This window comes from Balaenoptera borealis, assembly GCF_965194805.1.
Source record: "Balaenoptera borealis genome assembly, chromosome: 17".
In the NCBI taxonomy this organism is placed as follows: Eukaryota; Metazoa; Chordata; class Mammalia; order Artiodactyla; family Balaenopteridae; genus Balaenoptera; species Balaenoptera borealis.
Window position 1 is genome coordinate 65591080 of NC_138876.1, and position 18815 is coordinate 65609894.

The following is an 18815-nucleotide window of genomic DNA, read 5'->3' on the forward strand; positions in this document are numbered from 1 at the left end:
CATTATATATATGTGCCACATCTTCTTTATTCATTCATCTGTCGATGGACACTTAGGTTGCTTCCAAACCCTCAGAATGGGAGAGAATATTTGCAAATGAAGCAACTGACAAAGGATTAGTCTCCAAAATTTACAAGCAGCTCAATATCAAAAAAACAAACAACCCAATCCAAAAATGGGCAGAAGACCTAAATAGACATTTTTCCAAAGAATATACAGATTGCCAACAAACACATGAAAGAATGCTCAACATCGTTAATCATTAGAGAAATGCAAATCAAAACTACAATGAGATATCACCTCACGCCAGTCAGAATGGCCATCATCAAAAAATCTACAAACAATCGGGCTTCCCTGGTGGCGCAGTGGTTGAGAGTCTGCTTGCCAATGCAGGGGACGCGGGTTCGAGCCCTGGTCTGGGAAGATCCCACATGCCGCGGAGCAACTGGGCCCGTGAGCCACAACTACTGAGCCTGTGCTTCTGCAGCCTGTGCTCTGCAACAACAGAGGCCGCGACAGTGAGAGGCCCGCGCACCGCGATGAAGAGTGGCCCCCGCTTGCCGCAACTAGAGAAAGCCCTCGCACAGAAACGAAGACCCAACACAGCTAAAACTAACTAACTAAATAAATAATAAAAATAAAGGAATTCCTAAAAAAAAAGAGAGAAAGGGAGTGGGGATGTGGGTGCCCGATACACCCCTTTAAAAAAAAAAATCTACAAACAATAAATGCTGGAGGGGGTGTGGAGAAAAGGGAACCCTCTTGCACTGTTGGTGTGAATGTAAATTGATACAGCCACTATGGAGAACAGTATGGAGGTTCCTTAAAAAACTAAAACTAGAACTACCATATGACCCAGCAATCCCACTACTGGGCATATACCCTGAGAAAACCATAATTCAGAAAGAGTCATGTAACACAATGTTCATTGCAGCTCTATTTACAATAGCCAGGGAGCATAGTTCTTGATTTTCTTGTCCAACTTCATTCTCAGACAGACTCTATGGTCCTGGGGCTCAGAGGTGGGTTTTTCCTACTATTTCTACCTCCTTCCCCACGGTAGCCAAACTTTACTTTGGATCTGTAGGTTGTGTTGGGTGCAGTAGAGTTTTCCAGCCCCTTTCCCAACATTTTCAGACATCTGCTTTGTATTGGCGCAGGGTCTTTCTCTCAAGAGGGTTTTCTACCCTCCCTTTTTTTTTTTCCTGGAGTAGATAGCTTTTGCTTCTACTCTTTTTTTTTTTTTTAAATAAATAAATTTATTTATTTATTTATTTATTTATTTATTTTTGGCTGTGTTGGGTCTTCGTTTCTGTGTGAGGGCTTTCTCCAGTTGCGGTGAGTGGGGGCCACTCTTCATCGTGGTGCGCGGGCCTCTCACTGTCGTGGCCTCTCCCGTTGCGGAGCACAGGCTCCAGACGCACAGGCTCAGTAGTTGTGGCTCACGGGCTTAGTTGCTCCGCGGCATGTGGGATCTTCCCAGACCAGGGCTCGAACCCATGTTCCCTGCATTGGCAGACAGATTCTTAACCACTGTGCCACCAGGGAAGCCCTGCTTCTACTCTTTACCCAGAAGCAATGAGTCTTTGCCTGAGCTTTTGGGTTAATAAAATTTCCTACCTCTAGAGGCAGATAGGATTTGTTTCTCTCCTTTCTTAGTGGCTTGAGCTTTTGTCTTTGTATGAGAGAAGACTAGAGGAGTGTGCAGAGTTCTTGGCTTTTCTCTCAGTGACAGACATTCACCTGCTTCATACCTGTACCACCGAGTGGGGCTCTCTCCGGTTTCCTGATGTACCTCCAGTTGTCCTGAGTTCCCAGAGGAAGCCCATGGAAAAGCACTTCTCTCTGGAGTTCCTAGTTTTTCTAAACTGTTGTGCTAACCCACATGCAGCCTTTCAGAATTTACTAACATTTCATCTGCTTTCTTCTTACCAGCATTTTTGATATTCATCTCTTCCTTCCTTGCTCTGCCAATGTTGAAATATTTTGTGAGCCCAGCCTCTCCTCAGAGGGGTTTGTCACTCTCTAGAATTCATGTCATTTGTTTGCTTTACAATCTCAGATCTCTGATGGGTTCAAGAAAAGTTATGATTTTTTACATTGTCTGGCTCTTTCTCATTGTTACATTTCTACATTCTAAGGAAGAGTGAAACACTCTCTCTACCTTTAAAAAAATATACTGATCTTGCATCTTGATTGTTTTTTCACTTACATGTTGGGGTTTAACTTATAACTTGGAATTTGTTTTACATCAAGATATAACTGGCATGTGCTTCATTCTTTTTTATATTTGTTTATTATATATTGATCAAAGTAATATAAGTAGTACTCATATATGTATAAGAAGTCAAGATTTATTCAAGATTAATGGTATAAAGACTCAAGTTTTATAATAAAAAACGATGCTATCCTGCACTGCAACTGACCATTTCTGTTTCCCTTTTTCCAAAGGCAACCACTCACTACCCGTTTTAGTTGCTCTGTTATTTTCTACTGTCAGTAGCTTATACTGAGATTTCTTGGTGTTTTTTTTTTTTTTTTTTTTTTCTTTTTAGGTTATTATCTGAGTTCCTGCTATGGAAAATGAAGATTTAGTTCTCTTATTCATACTCCACATGTATACTTTTCTATGTCTCTCTAATTTAACCCCAAACTCTCTGCCAAGTAAACACATCATGTACTTTTTTAGTTTCTTGGTTTTTCTTTCTTGGAGCTCTTTATCCTCCTCTTCTACTTTGGATTGTTTGTTTGATGGATCTGCTAAAGACCCACTATTTTCGTTCTTTTCTTCACCATTTCACTGAAAGTTGCTTTTGCCTCTCTCCCTTGTTGAGTTGCCTGTTTTTTGGACAGTTTCCCTTATTCTTCATTTATTTCCTCGTGTTGATGGAGTACATGCTCTAGTAGCTTCCTGATAGAGGATACATGGGGAGTAAATTTTTTTGAGATCTTATAGGTCTGATACATCTTTATGTTTCCCACACAGTTGATAGTTTTTCTGAGACATAATTCTAAATTAGAAATACTTTTTTCACAGAGTTTTGAAGGCATTGCACCAATGTTTTCTACCTCTCAGCATTACTGTTGAAACTCCAAAGCCTTCTGATTCTTCAGCCTGTTATGAAACCTTTATGTTTCGTCTCCCTCTTGATGCTTTTCTAATTTCTTTTCTCGGGAGTTTGGAAAATTCATGGGTGATTGACTTGATTTGTATATTCTTTTATAAATTGTGTTAGGTGTTTGGGTTTCAGTCCAGAAATTCATATACTTTAAAAGTGGGAAACTTCTTATATTTTTTCTTTGATAATTTCTTTTCTTCCATTTTTGCTATTTTTTCTTTCTAGGTTACCTGTTAGTTTAATGGATGATCTTCTGATTCTTTCTTTCTTTATTTTCTATTTCTATCTCTTTTTCTTTATGTTCTGTTTTCTAGGAGATTTCTTCAATTTTGTCTTCCAGTCCTTCTTTGAAATATTTTGCTTCAGCTGTTGTATTTTTTATTTCCCAGAGCTGTTTCTCATTCTCAGAATATTCCTCTTTATAACCTCCTGTTCTTGTTTAATGGGTGTAATATTTCTCTCTCTTTCTTTCTCTCTAAGAACTTTTTTTTTAAACCTTTTTTTTTTGAAGTTTTATTCTGTTCCCTGTGTTGTCCTCACCATCCTTGTGGATTGGTAGGCTGGGTGTTGTCTTCTGAGGCCCAGTGAGGAAGGGAACTGGGGAACCTTATCTTCCAGAATGTAAGGATGTAGCTTTGGACTCCATCTCTTTATTTGCAGTGGGGCATATAGATCCATCCCATCCTCAGCTGTACCTGGTGTCCAGAGTCTCTCTGTTTTAAGCTTTCTGAAGAGGAAAGCTTTTAGGAAATCCTGTCTCCTTGGGGTCAAAGAGGTAACCTGGAAGTCTTATAGCATTTTTAATTTTTAAAAATTTTTTTTGATGTGGACCATCTTGAAATTTATTTATTTATTTATTTTTGGCTGTGTTGGGTCTTCGTTTCTATGCAAGGGCTTTCTCTAGTTGCGGCAAGCGGGGGCCACTCTTCATCGCAGTGCGCAGGCCCCTCACTGTTGCGGCCTCTCTTGTTGTGGAGCACAGGCTCCAGACACGCAGGCTCAGTAATTGTGACTCACGGGCCCAGTTGCTCCGCGGCATGTGAGATCTTCCCAGACCAGGGCTCGAACCCGCATCCCCTGCATTGGCAGGCAGATTCTCAACCACTGCGCCACCAGGGAAGCCCTCTCATAGCATTTTGAAAGACTTCCAAACAATCTTTCTGTTTTCATGCTCTTCCAGGATTCATCCTTAGAAGTACCAGGTGTGCTTCTGATTCCCGAGGCTTTCTGGGGTCCTGGAGCACAAATTGATTTACTCTTTGTTAGCTCTTTGCTGGCTTCTTGCTCTGCAGGTGAGGTTTCAGCCAGCTCACATCTGCTAAGTTAGTTACAACTAATCTACTTTCCAGGTTACCAACTTTGACTTACCTTTTCTGCTGTTGATTCCTTTCATATTCTGGGGAGGGTAGGGGCAGAGGGAAAGAGAGAGAGTTTATGGATTATTGGATTATCAATTTAGAGTTGTTTGGGGAGAGAGAAGAGATTACTGTTTGTGGTCACTGTGTCATGTTTAAGCAGAAGCCTTACAAAAGCAGTTTCATTAGAGTGTTGGGGTAGAAATCATAGAGCAGCAGGCTTGGGAGTCAGTTGAAGGTGAAAAATTAGGCTTAGGGAATAAAATCTAATATTTAAATAACTTTGGTTAATAGTAGAAGGAGAGAAAAGGAGGAATGAAGCGCTAAATGTATTATTACCAACTTCAACTGAGCACTCAAGTGCCTGAGAATCTGTATTCTTCTTATCAGCCAGGTCTTTCTTTCCCTGAAGTGACTTATTCCTTGCTATGTACACTTTCCTCGGATTTATAACCCCCTCCGTCAGCTCTCCTCTCATCCTGTTTTGTGCTTCACAGAGAACTTGTGAGTGGGAGTCTCCTCAGGCCTTCCCATCCATGTGTATCTGCATTTACGCACGTTTTCTCCTCCGTCCTTTCACAGTTGTACACTATTTGCTGGAAATGTAGTTTGTGTTTATATATGGATTTAATTTGTCCATTTGATCTTTGACATCTGATAACATAAATACTGCTTATAATAGGAACTAGGCCTTTTCCCCTCCTGGAGTACTTAATAACACCAGCTCCACAAAAAGAGAATGTAACCAGTTAAAGTCACTTATAATGTGATTAAAATACTTACTACTTCAAAATATCTGAGCTCAGAATGTATTTTACACTAGACATTGACCAAATCATCTGGGAAAAGCCAGGATATTCCAGATTTCACTTAAAGTTAGGGTTTAGTTTTCAATTTTTTTGCACATGTCATTAGCAATATTCAGTGACCCTTGTCAGGACTTTTCCAGAACAGACATAGTAATATTTCTGTTGTTAATTTGACTTCAGAAGTGATAAAGAAGCCCTTTTAGTCACTTTAGCACTTGTGATGATTATTGTCTACTGTTTGAAAAAGAGTTATTTACTTCTTCACCACCTTGGTAGAGCCCATGTTGTATAAATATAATACATATACTAAATATGGGGCTTTATTGATGACAAATTATAAATTTAAATAAACAGGTAAAAGCAGGAGACATAAGAAACAGATTCGAATGTAGAAAAGGGATAGATGGTACTGTTCATGTTAGTTATTCTTGTGTCCACGGTTCTGGGGTCAGAGGTGGAGAGAATGAGCAGAATAACCTTTGCCCTTGCTTAATTGATTAGTCAACTTTTTTCTTTTTGAATTTAAGTCTCTTTCCCTGGACTTAAACAATTGGTTTAATTTTTCAGACAGGGGAAAACAAAGGATGGAGTGGTCCAAAGGCTGGGTTTCCTGAACCAACAAATAACAGTAAGTTTCTATTTTTATATTAACTACACTTGATGTTCATCAGTGGTTCAGTGACTTGTCCCTCATTGGGTATTTACTGGGTCTGTTTGGACCTGAGATGCGACGTTAAGTGTTCTGAGGGATGCACGGAAGTTGTGGTGTTTGCTTTCCTGGAACTGACAGAAGACACCGGTACTCATATCTTTAACATGGTTAAGTCATTGCAGACAGAGTACTATTTTATCCATAAAGCAGTGATGTTCTTTTTTTTTAAGTTGTTTTTGTTGTGACATTATTACAATAGGAAAGAATCAAGAAAGAAAAACAATTATCTATCAGCCCATTATAACCCAACATCAACTGTTTTCACAGTTCTACTTTTTAGGTACACACACACACACACACACACACTTTTACATAATTATAATATAGACGAAAGTTTGTACTGGGTTTCATTTAACATTGTAATACCCACATTTTTCAGGTTGTGCTGAGTCATTAGAATTTTTGATATTTCATTAAAGTCACTAATTGAAATATCAGAAATGTAAGAATAAAATTACTCACAATTTTATTCCAAATATGGTATATCAGACATTTAAAAATCCACTTCAGGTTATTTCTTTTTTCAAAGGTACATGATCAAGATGTTATGCATTGGAAGCATAGATATTTTGCTTAATTTCCTCCCCACCTTTCCCAAAAAGCATCTGTTGTCACTGAAGTGACTATTTTACTGTAAATCAGTAAAACAGCACAGCCAGCCAGTGAAGACCCTGTCGAAGTGAAGTCCCCAGTGAAGTCAGATCTCTCTCATTTCTAACCCTAGCTCTCTTCTTCATAACCTTCAGAAGCTGAAGTAGCTTAAATATGTAAATTGTCATAATGAAGAGTATTCTTTCATGTTAGCAACTCATCTCTTGATGTATAATGAAATTTGTAACAAACTCGTATCAAAGCATGCTTATGAGAATTGAATTCTTGGATCATCAAAACTAGCCTCTTGGAAAGACTATTTCAGTGAGGTAATAGTATTCATGAGTTACTTTCTGGGAATAATTTAAATAATGTAATAGGACTCTGGGCCTTTTGTCTCTGTATGTAAGGATGATGAATGTGATAGGCTTAGCACATTGCCCAAAGAAAAAATGGAATCAGTTCAGGATTCTCAGAGAGTTTGTTTTTAATTCCTTTGATGTTTGAATATATACGATTATAATTACTTGGTCAAGGAATATAAGAAACATTCAGTTGATTTCAGTTTTATGTAAAGTACTTAGCACAGTGTCTCTTTCTTAGTAAGCACATAATGAATGTTAATTTCCTTCCATGCCTTCTCGTTTTTTTAATAAAAATTCTATAATTCTGTGTAAGCTCGCCAAAAATTCCATTCTTATACTTTTTATCTGTCAGAGTTTTTGCATGTACATGTGAACCAAAGAATATATATGGTTTTTATATTTGAATAGTTACTTTTGGCATTAGATATTTTCTCAAAGAACATAAACATTATGTATTTGAATATGGAAGTCAGATAGTTGTTAACTTGATAGTTTTAACATGAAAGCACATTGTAGATAGCCTGCAAACTCCCATCATTAAACAGTGATATTTTGACCCTCATCTTTATGTCTGTTGATTTTTTTCATAATTTGCTAAGGGATTTGGAGCTCCTTTGCAAGTAGGGGAAGAAATATCACAAAGAGGCCAGTGAGTTTCAGTGATGAGAAATGAATGCATAAAAGATTTGCTTTAAACGTAATGTTAGAAGTGATAAAGCTATTTGAAGCTCCCTCAAAATTTAACCAAACTGTTAACACTTTCGGACTTCCTCTGGTCTACAGTAGAGTAGTTCAAATTGAGACTTTCAAAGAAGGATGATCCGTCACCCCTTCCCAGTGTGAGGAGGTGAGAAAGCTGATACAAGGTTCTTCTGTGAGTGGCCTGCAGGTGACCGCAGACATTGAGGGCAGCCCAGCTCTGAAAATTAACTGTTTCTCTTCCCCAGAGCTAATTCTCTCTAGTGGAGCCCCCAGGTCCTCTGGAACCAGCTCGTAGCTACTTAAATACAACGTTAAGCAAAAGTTGGTTGCTACGATGACTCCATTACCTAAAAAATAATTTGAATTCATATATTATGATAATGTTTAGGTTAAATTCTCTTCTACTTAATCAATTCCTTAAGTTTGAAATTCTGCCCTAGGTGGTTCCTGTCCTGTGGACATTACCTGTGTTAGTGTTTTGCGGGCAGGGGATAGAGCAGGGGTCTCAGTACGGCACATGTGGGAAGACAGGAATTTGAGAGGTTGCCACAGCTGCCTGCCTCACTGCCATATTGTCTGACCTTGAGCAACTCAGTTTACATCTTATTTTTCAATGTGCTCTGTTAAGAGTTACACATATCAACTTATAGTGTTGAGTATCTTTAATTTTCTAGCATTTGTAAAATGATTAACCATCCTTGAATAACATGTGAGAAGGTAACATATTACTTTGTAGAAAACAGAATGTCATCATAAAGTGACTCTCTTCATTTTTCTTTTTTTTTGATTAAACTTTACGTTACTTCACAAATTGTAGTTAAAAAGAACAAATTTTTAGCCAACAATTATTTGGATAAATATTATGAAATTAACTTGGAACCACAGTGTACAAAAATTAAAAGAAGAGGCCTTCCCTGGTGGCACAGTGGATAAGAATCCACCTGCCAGTGCAGGGGACACGGGTTCGATCCCTGGTCCGGGAAGATCCCACGTGCCGCAGAGCAACTAAGCCCACGAGCCACAACTGCTGAGCCCGCGTGCCACAACTACTGAGTCCACGTGCTGCAACTACTGAAGCCCACGTGCCTAGAGCCCGTGCTCTGCAACAAGAGAAGACACCGCAATGCGTAGCCCACGCACTGCAACGAAGAGTAGCCCCCGCTCACCACAACTAGAGAAAGCCCGTGTGCAGCAATGAAGACCCAACACAGCCAAAAATAAAAAAAATTTAAATCTTCAAAAAAAAATTAAAAGAAGAGAATACAGAATTGGAAAGGGGAAAGAAGACAATTTTAACCTGGCACAGCTAGCACCTAACTGTAAGTAGACAAAAAAAGTTAATGTACATGTGCATTTAATTTTTGAAGTGGAAGATATTTTTTAAAAGATTACAGTCATAAGAAACTGCTAACAGTTACAACAAAAAAATAGTTTAAATGGTTTTGCAAGTGATTGTGATTTCAGAGCCTGGTTCCTGGCTTGATTGCCTGCAGATTTAAAACATGGACCTAATTTTTGCATGCTTCATAAGCCTTTCTTCATTGCACTGAATTGCAGAATGTAGACTATTCTCAGTGTATTTTCACCCTGTGAATCACTGTCATAGTCATGTTGAAGTGCAAGAACACATAACTCTGTAATGTGAGGTTTGTGTTAAATTTAGCATGGGGCAATTTTATGCTTGGCACACACATAAGAAGCTAGATTTTTACAGATGAATGATTAACAAGTTTTTTAAAAGATCATGCATTTTAAAGACTTACTGACGGCTCATGGAAAACTTTGTAAAATTTTTAGATACAGTTCAGTTGATAAAATCTTTTTTTTTTTTTGTATTCACATTCCATGTTTCTTATTAACACAGGGTTTTACTTAAAAGCAGGTTCATTGTTTCTTAAAGGTAAACTCTAGCTTAATTCGAAATTGGACGAAGCTCAAAGGCATTCACTGGTATGTGCCGAATCCACCCACTAAAAGATTGTTCGGAGGCATTTTTCACATAAATATTTTTCCGTTAACCTTTTAAAAAGTTTTATTTAGCCCCTGTGAAATACGCTGGCTCTTCGAAGGTTCATTAGAGATGACCCAAGACAAATACTTTTGGGATGGGAAAGAATTCTTATTAACCTTTTCAGTATTGAAGTTGACTTATCAAAATTTTTGTCACTTTTGTGTTATATCCATGTACTATTAAACTCTGTACATCCTGAAACCAGGAGGATAAACCATCCCAGTGACATGACATTAGAGAGACTGCATGCTTGTTTCCCCTGTGCTGTGTGCTGTATTTAGAACCTGTACATTTTGGAGGGGGGCGGGTGGGTGAAGTCTGTACTTTTAAGTTAATAGATTAATAGATTCTTTAAGTGTTTTGGGAGAATTCCCTGAACAGTTCCCTTTTGGGGCTCCCATAACAGAAGCCACTTCGTAATGAGACAGTTAAATTAGTTGGAGCCAATAGGATTTAAATACAGAGCCAAATGATTCAACTTAATTATTTATTTAGACATATAAATACTCTGTTGGAAATCTAAGAGTGTAGCTGACTTGTAGCAGTCTATTTTATTTTTTCTTCTTCCAGTTTCATTGAGATATAATTGACATATAGCACTGTATAAGTTTAAGATGTACAGGCATAATGATTTGACTTACATCATGAAATGATTATCACAATAATTTTAGTGAACATCTATCGTCTCATACAAAATTAAAGAAGTAGAAAAAAATATTTTTCCTTATGATGAGAAATCCTAATATTTGCTCTCTCATCAACTTTCGTCTGTAACATCCAGCAGTGTTAATTCTATGTATCATGTTGCACATTACATCCCTAGTACTTATAACTGGAAGTTTGTACCTTTTGACTGCCTTCACCCAGTTCCCCCTTCCTCACCTCCCACCTCTAGTAGCCACATATCTGATCTCTTTTTCTATGAGTTTGTTTGTTTTTGAAGTATAATTGACCTACAACACTATGTTAGTTCCTGTTACACAACATAGTCATTAAATATTTCTATAAATTTCAAAATGAGCACCACAGTAAGTCTAGTTATGATTTCACCATACAGGGATATTACATAGTTATTGATTATATTCCCCACACTGTACATTTCATACCCATGACACATTTATTTTACAACTGGAAGTCTTTACCATCCTAATCTCCCTCATTTATTTCTTTCCTTCCCCAACCCCCTCTAACAACTACCTGTTGGTTCTCTGTATCTATAACTCTTTTGTTTTGTTATGTTTGTTCATTTGTTTTGTTTTTAACTTCCACATATAAGTGAAGTCATACAGTATTTGTCGTTCTCTGTCTGGTTTGTTTCACTTAGCATAATACCCTCTAGGTTTGTCCATGTTGTTGAAATTGGGAAGATTTCATTGTTTTTTAGGGCTGAGTAATATTCCATTGTATGTACAAGGCAATCTACGGATTCAGTGCAATTCAGTACAATGAAGAAAGCCTGGGAAGCATGCAAAAATTAGGTCCACGTTTTAAATCTGCAGGCAATCAAGTCAGGAACCAGGCTCTGCAATCACAGTCACTTGCAAAACCATTTAAACTGTTTTTTAGTTGTAACTGTTAGCAGTTTCTTATGACTGTAATATTTTAAAAAATACCTTCCACTTCAAAAATTAAATGCACATATACTTTAACTTTTTTTGTCTACTTACAGTTAGGTGCTAGCTGTGCCAGGTTAAATTGTCTTCAGGGTACAAAATTCTGTTGCTTTTCTGTACACTAACAATGAACTGTCACAAAAAGAAATTGAAAAAACAATCCCATTTACAGTTGCATCAAAGAAAATAAAATACCTAGGAATAAATCTAACCAAGGAGGTAAAAGACCTGTACTCGGAAAACTGTAAGACATATGTGAACATACTTTTTTTCTAATTAGTGTTTTCATTTTCTTCAGATAAATACCGAGGAGTGGAATTGCTGCATCATAGTTCTATTTGTAATTTTTTGAGGAATCTCCATACTGTTTTCCATAGTGGCTGCACCAATTTATATTCCCACCAGCAGTGCATAAGAGTTCTCTTTTCTCCACATCCTTGCCAACACTTGTTTTTTGTTGTCTTTTTTAAAAATTGAGGTATAGTTGATGTACAATATTATATAAGTTTCAGGTGTACAGGTGATTCACAATTTTTAAAGGTTATATTCCATTTATAGTTATTATAAAATATTGGCTGTATTCTGTGTTGTACAGTATATCCTTGTAGCTTATTTATTTATTATACATAGTAGTTTTTACCTCTCAATCCCCTACCCTTATCTTGCCTCTCCCCTTCTTCCTCTCCCCATTGGTAAGCACTAGTTTGTTCTCTACATCTGTGAGTCTGTTTCTTTTTGCTGTATTCACTAGTTCGTTTTATTTTTATAGATTCCACATGTAAGTGATATCGTACAGTATTTGTGTTTCTCTCTCTGACTCATTTCACTTAGCATAATACCCTCCAAGTCCATCCACGTTGTTGCAGATGGCAAAATTGTACTCTTTTTTTATAGCTGAGTAGTGTTCCATTGTACGTATATACCACATCTTCTTTATCCATTCATCTATTAATGGACACTTAGATTGCTTCCATATCTTGACAGTTATAAACAGTGCTGCTGTGAACATTAGGGTGCATGTATCTTTTCAAATTAGTATTTTCACTTTTTTCAGATAAATACCCAGGAGTGAAATTCCTGGATCATATGGTAGCTCTATTTTTAGTTTTTTTGAGAAACCTCCATACTGTTTTCCATAGTGGCTGCAACAATTTACATTCCCACCATCAGTGCAGGAGGGTTCCCTTTTCTCCACACCCTCAGCAACATTTGTTATTTGTGGTCTTTTTGATGATAGTCATTCTGACAGGTGTGAGGTGATATCTCATTGTGTTTTTAATTTGCATTTTTCTGATGATTAGCAATGTTGAGCATCTTTTCATGTGGCTGTTGGCCATCTGTATGTCTTCTTTGGAAAAATGGCTATTCAGGTCTTCTGCCCATTTTTTAATGGGGTTTGTTTTTTGATGTTGAGTTGTATGAGCTGTTTATATATTTTGGATACTAACCTCTTATCCGTCATATCATTTTCAAATATTTTCTCCCATTCCATAGGTTGTATTTTCATTTTGTCAATGGTCTCCTTCACTGTGCAAAAGCTTTTAAGTTTAATCAGATCCCATTTGTTTATTTTTGCTTTTATTTCCTTTGCTTTAGGAGACAGATCCAAAAATATGTTGCTACAATTTATGTCAAAGAGTATTCCACCTATGTTTTCTTCTAGGAGTTTTATGGTTTCCATTCTTACATTTAGGTCTTTAGTTCATTTGAGTTTATTTTTGTATATGGTGTTAGAGAATGTTCTGATTTCATTCTTTTACATGTAGGTGTCCAGTTTTCCCAGCACCACTTATTGAAGAGACTCTCTTTTCTCCATTGTATATTCTTGCCTCCTTTGTCATAGATTAATTGACCAGAAGTATGTGGGTTTATTTCTGAGCTCTCTATTCTGTTCCATTGGTCTTTGTTTCTGCTTTTGTGCTAGTGCCACCTTACTGTTTTGATTACTGTAGCTTTGTAATATAGTTTTAAATTAGGGAGCATGTTCTTTGTTCTTCTTTGTCAAGGCTGTTTTAGCTATTCAGGGTCTTTTGTGTTTCCATACAGATTTTAGAATTATTTGTTCTAGTTCTGTGAAAAATGCCATTGGCACTTGGATAGGGATTTCACTGGATTTGTAGATTGCCTTGGGTAGTATGGTCATTTTAACAATATTAATTCTTCCAATCCATGAACATGTATATCTTTCCATCTGTGTTGTCTTCAGTTTCTTTCGTCAGTGTCTTATAGTTTTCTGAGTATGGTATTTTACCTTGTTAGTTTAGATTTATTCCATTGGTATTTCAATAGGGGAATGAGAGACAGTGTTAAGCTTGCTTCTGTTTTAGGCATACCAGTTGAGTTTGTAGTTAAGGGCCCATTCATTTAAGGAAAAATAATCTGAAACTAGAAGGAAAGTCTTTAATCAGATTTTTAAAAATATTTATTTATTTAATTTATTTATTTATTTAGGTTGTGTCAGGGCTTAGTTGCAGGCACACGGGATCTTCGTTGAGGCATGCGGGATCTTTTCGTTGTGGCGCACGAGCTCTTCATTGCGGCACTTGGGCTTCTCTCTAGTTGTGGCGCACGGGCTCCAGTGCGCGTGGGCTCTGTAGTTTGCGGCATGCGGACTCTCTAGTTGAAGTGCATGGATTCTCTAGTTGAAGCACATGAGCTCAGTAGTTGTGACGCACGGGCTTAGTTACCCCGTGGCATGTGGGATCTTAGTTCCCTGACCAGGGATTGAATCTGTGTCCCCTGCATTGCATAGCGGATTCTTTACCACTGGACCACCAGCAAAGTCCCTGTAATCAGATTAACACAGTGTATCTTTCTGAAATATTCTCGGGAAAGATTGAATGAATTTAAAAATTTTCATGATTTAAAAAACTTGTTTGACTTACATTTTTACATACAAAAAGATTTCAGATACATGTTTTTTAAAAAATGAAACCATATGAACCATTTAAGGATGCATTTATTGATTGCAGTATGAGAGTGTTTTTAAGCATAAGAGCAAAGGATGAAATCATAACTTAAAAAGAGCTGGATTTAGATACATAAAAACTAAAAATGAATTCAGGGAACAGCATAAGAAAATAAAAAGGCAAATGACAAACAGAAAGCATAACTTGCAGCATATATAAGCACCAGGTTAAATATACCCAAAGGACACCTACGGGTTAAGTAACTTCCCAATAGAAAAATGGCCAAAGGACTTAGGGAGTCATTTTAAAAAACCCAGAAATTAAATAATGAAAACTGTTCAACAATCAGGAAAGTCCAGATTAGAAATAAATGTTATATAATTTCACATCTATATAATTGACAAGAATTTTAAAATGATGATTCTAGCCATTGAATAAACAGGTACTCACTTACTGCTGAGAAGATTGTGAATTAGCACTGCCTTTCTGAAGAAACAAGAATACAAAGCTTAGGCCCATTTTTTTCTAAAGCTTAACCAGAAGATATGGAAAAATATAAGAGAATGTTTTTTCCATAATAAACATACACAGGTTTATAATCAGAAAAATATTGAAGTATATTTAAAACACTGACAGATACACAAACTTTGGCCTGAAATGCACAATCTGGCTGAATTTAAACAAATGGTATATATTAAACACTATGGAGGTAGTTACTGAATACCTAAGTCTGCTTGGGGAGACTTTTATGACTTTTTTTAAGAAGAGAAAATGAGTAGTTTTCTGAAGTTTGAATGAAATTTCAGTTTCTGAAATTTGTTTCGGAAATCTGAAATATGTGCTCCTTATTCTCAGAGCCCTGCAGGGATCAAAGTTGTGTAAAACTAGTATTCTTATAACCAAAACAGAGCAGAGCAGTGACACACAGATGAAAGTCTCCCAGAGACTGAAAGTTGAAGTATTAAGAGCTACTAAATTATTTTCTCTGTTATCAAAGAAATTCTACAATAAACATAGGATAAAATAAGGGTAATTCTTGTAAGTATTCATTCATCAGCTTGTCTAGAAAGAGGGAGGTTTATAACTCCCATATAATGTATTATAATTTGCCAAGAAATGTTAAACGTGTATTATTTTTAAAGAAAAAATATAGGTAATACTTGATACATAATGAATTTAACACATACAAGTTATGAAGCATGATGATAAAATAAACACTTACGAATCCACTACTGCATTTGAGGACCAGAACGTTACCAATGTTGTTACCTTCACCACTTTCTTGTCCCTTGGCCTACCTTGCCTCTCCCCACCTGAGGTAACCACTCTCTGGATTTTATATATAGTCACCCCACGCTTTATTTCATATAGTTTTATCAAAGAAGTATGAGTCCTTAACAGTATTTGTTTAGTTTTGCTTTTTTAACTTTAGAAAAAATGACATTATACTGTATACTTTCTGGAACTTATTTCTCCCACTTCAGATTATAATTTAAGATTAATTTATTTTGTTAACATATAGTTATTTCATCCACTGTGTGCATATTCTAGAATTGATTTATCTATTCTCCTATTAATCCACTTGGGATATTTTCAGGATTTTGTTATTATAAACAGTATTACTGTGAACATTTTTGAGCATGTCTCCTGGTGCACATATGTAAGTTTCTGGGAACATACCTAGGAGTGGAATCTATGAATTACAGGGTATGTGTACATTCGGATTTACAGGAAGTACTGTAGTGGAAGAGTGGAGAGCCCTTCAAAGTATCTAGTAGAAGTAGAAACATTTTAAATCACTTTTGTACCTCTGAATTCATTTTAATGATGAGTTTAGTTGGACTTTAGTTCAAATTCCACTATATCGTTAATCTTATTTATTTTACTCTTCTATTTTTACTTAGTCTTTTGAGTGGATAAAATTTTAAATGCAGAAAAGGTGAGAAATCTCCCTGTGCTTTTGTCCCCATTAGCACAGTTTCCACCCTGTCTCCCAAGCAAGTAATTTTTGATTAGCTTCTTTAATATTACTCTAGAATCTTTTTACACATATAGAAGCAAATTCAAATATGCATTATTTTATCCTCTAGCATTGTAGACACACTGTTATATAATTTTCTTTTCACTCAACAATATGTCCTGAAGATCCTTCCATATTGATAATGTGTAAGATTTTATTATTTAACTAGTTTTGAACTGATGGGCATTTGAATTGTTTACTGTATTTTTATATTATAAATAACACTGCTGCATAAAACCTCATACATACATCCTTTTAAATGTGTGCTAGTGTATTTGTTGGATAAATTCTTACAAGTGGAAATACTAAGTCAAAGAATACGTGCACTTATACTTTTGATAAATGATGCCAGATTATGCTCAATAGAGATTTCCCAGTTTACATTCCTACTAGCAGTTTATGGGATTTCCTGTTTCCCCACAGCTTCACTAACAGGGTGCTCTCAAACTTCTGGACATTTGCCAATCTGATAGCTAAACTATGGTATTCTGTGTAGCTTTATTTTGCATTTTTCCTTTTGTGAGTGGGATTGAGTATTTTTTTTGTACATTTATGAGTCATTTCTATACTTTTTTTCACTTCTACACTATTTATGTCAATGATATAGTTATATCTGTTGCTCATTTTAAAATTAGATTGTTGGTCTTTTTTTTCCCTTACTTGAAAAGAGCGTGTGTGTGTGTGTGTGTGTGTGTGTGTGTGTGTGTTTGTGTGTGCCTTTATAATATGACTTGCTAATTTTTTCTTGTTCTCTTTGTTGATGATGGAATTTTCTTTTTTTTTATGTATTTTTCATTTTTTTTTAACATCTTTATTGGAGTATAATTGCTTTACAAGGGTGTGTTAGTTTCTGCTTTATAACAAAGTGAATCAGCTATACATATACATATATCCCCATATGTCCTCCCTCTTGCGTCTCCCTCCCACCCTCCCTATCCCACTGGAATTTTCTTTTAAAGTTTGGTTTTCTTTTTCATGTATTTGAATGGCCTTTCTTTTATAATCTTTTATAACATTTGTAATCTTAGCATAGTTAATAATGCCTTCCCCATTCTGAGATTATATAAAATCCTTTTAAGTTACTTTCTGGAACTTTTATAGTTTTATTTTTTGTCCTTAAATCTTTGATCCCTCTGGGATTTATACTGAAAGTTGGATCCAACTTTAATCCCCATTGCACTGAGACTTCACTGTTATACTAAGATTCTGTATGCATTTGGTATTATTCTGGACTTTCTGTTCTCTTCTATTCATTTGACTATTTATGCAGCAGTTTTAATCATTGAGTATTTTGTTTTAACATGAGTAAACTTAAACTTTGTTTAAAACAAATGTGAAAGAAGATATGCTTGGTCTATGATCTTTCTGCACATACTACATGCATTATAAGTAATTGAGAAGATAAAAATCTCCTTGACATGAGAAATGAGAGGAGCAAGGGTAGTCAAAGCACCAATTAAAAGCACTAAAAGAAGCAGCAGGGAACTGTGTGGTTGAAGGCAGTTAGGTTCAGAAAGGCAGTGGCGACAGTCTCCCTAAAACGTCTGTGTATGATCAGTGTAGCATTCATTCATTCATTCAGAAAGTATTTATAGACTGCATTGTACTATTTTGTGCTTTATTGGTGATTTCAACGAAGTTCTTAAAAGTTGAAATTGCTTCTTGAAAAGCTAGTCAATCTGTAATATAAACGTGGTTAACTACTCCCCTTCCCCCCATTAGAAAAGGAGGGGGAACTTTTAAAAAATGAAAAGTGTAATTTGAAAAAAAAATCTATTGTTTTTTATTTAAAAATAAAACCATATAGTGCAGTACCTGAAATTGTCAGTGTTTAATATTTGGACAAACGGAAAAAAGTGTTTTCACTTTTTTCCCACTGTATTAATGGTCTTAGATATCATCTAGACTTGTGGTTCTCAGCTTGGTGTTGCTGCACTCGATATAATAATAGGTGTCATTATCGGTGTTTCAACAACCTAATGGAAATAAGGCGTTCATTCTTATAAGATTGCTTTGCTTTGGGTTAGAACAATGTATGTCTGAATTCATATCTCAGACTGTTCTGAATCTCAGATTGGCAGTGTTTGGTAGAAGGAACAGGAAGATGATTTATTATTACTAAAGAAATGCAGTCTGTCTGAAAGATAGATCCTTGAAACATGGTATGCATAGAACAAAAAGAAGACAAAAGTCCTAAGTGTGAAAAGGTTGGAGAACATCCAATCTCTTATTTTACAAACAGGAAAATTGAGGCTCAGGTGATTTTATAACTTGCCTGAGGACACTCAGTTAGAGGTAGTGAAAACTTGAACTTGTGTCTTCTGATTCTGAGGTCTGCATTTGTCACTAGACAACATATTTATTTCTATATATATCACTTGCTGATAATTAAGGAAATTTTGAATAATGTTTTCTTAAAGAAATTCCACTAAAATTAAGTATGCATTTTCTTGAAAGAATGTTTCATATATCAGGTACCAGAATCTTAAAAAAAAAAACCATTTAGGATGTTTCATAACGTGGAAAATGTCCAAACTATTGTTTCAGATACCAGTTTGATATTTGGGTGGATCATGTAAAAACACTAAAATGGCTGAGGAAGCATGTGC

The 18815-nt window shown here is 36.1% G+C and overlaps 1 protein-coding gene across 1 annotated transcript in view; it reads left to right on the forward strand.

The window, feature by feature from the left end:
• The window catches only part of STAU2 (staufen double-stranded RNA binding protein 2), a 286094-nt gene that overhangs the window by 119865 nt on the left and 147414 nt on the right, over positions 1–18815 (forward strand). The window contains exon 11 of the mRNA XM_082364073.1: positions 5851–5911. Within this exon, the coding sequence (XP_082220199.1) occupies positions 5851–5911 (61 nt within the window). The remainder of the gene's footprint in view (positions 1–5850; positions 5912–18815) is intronic.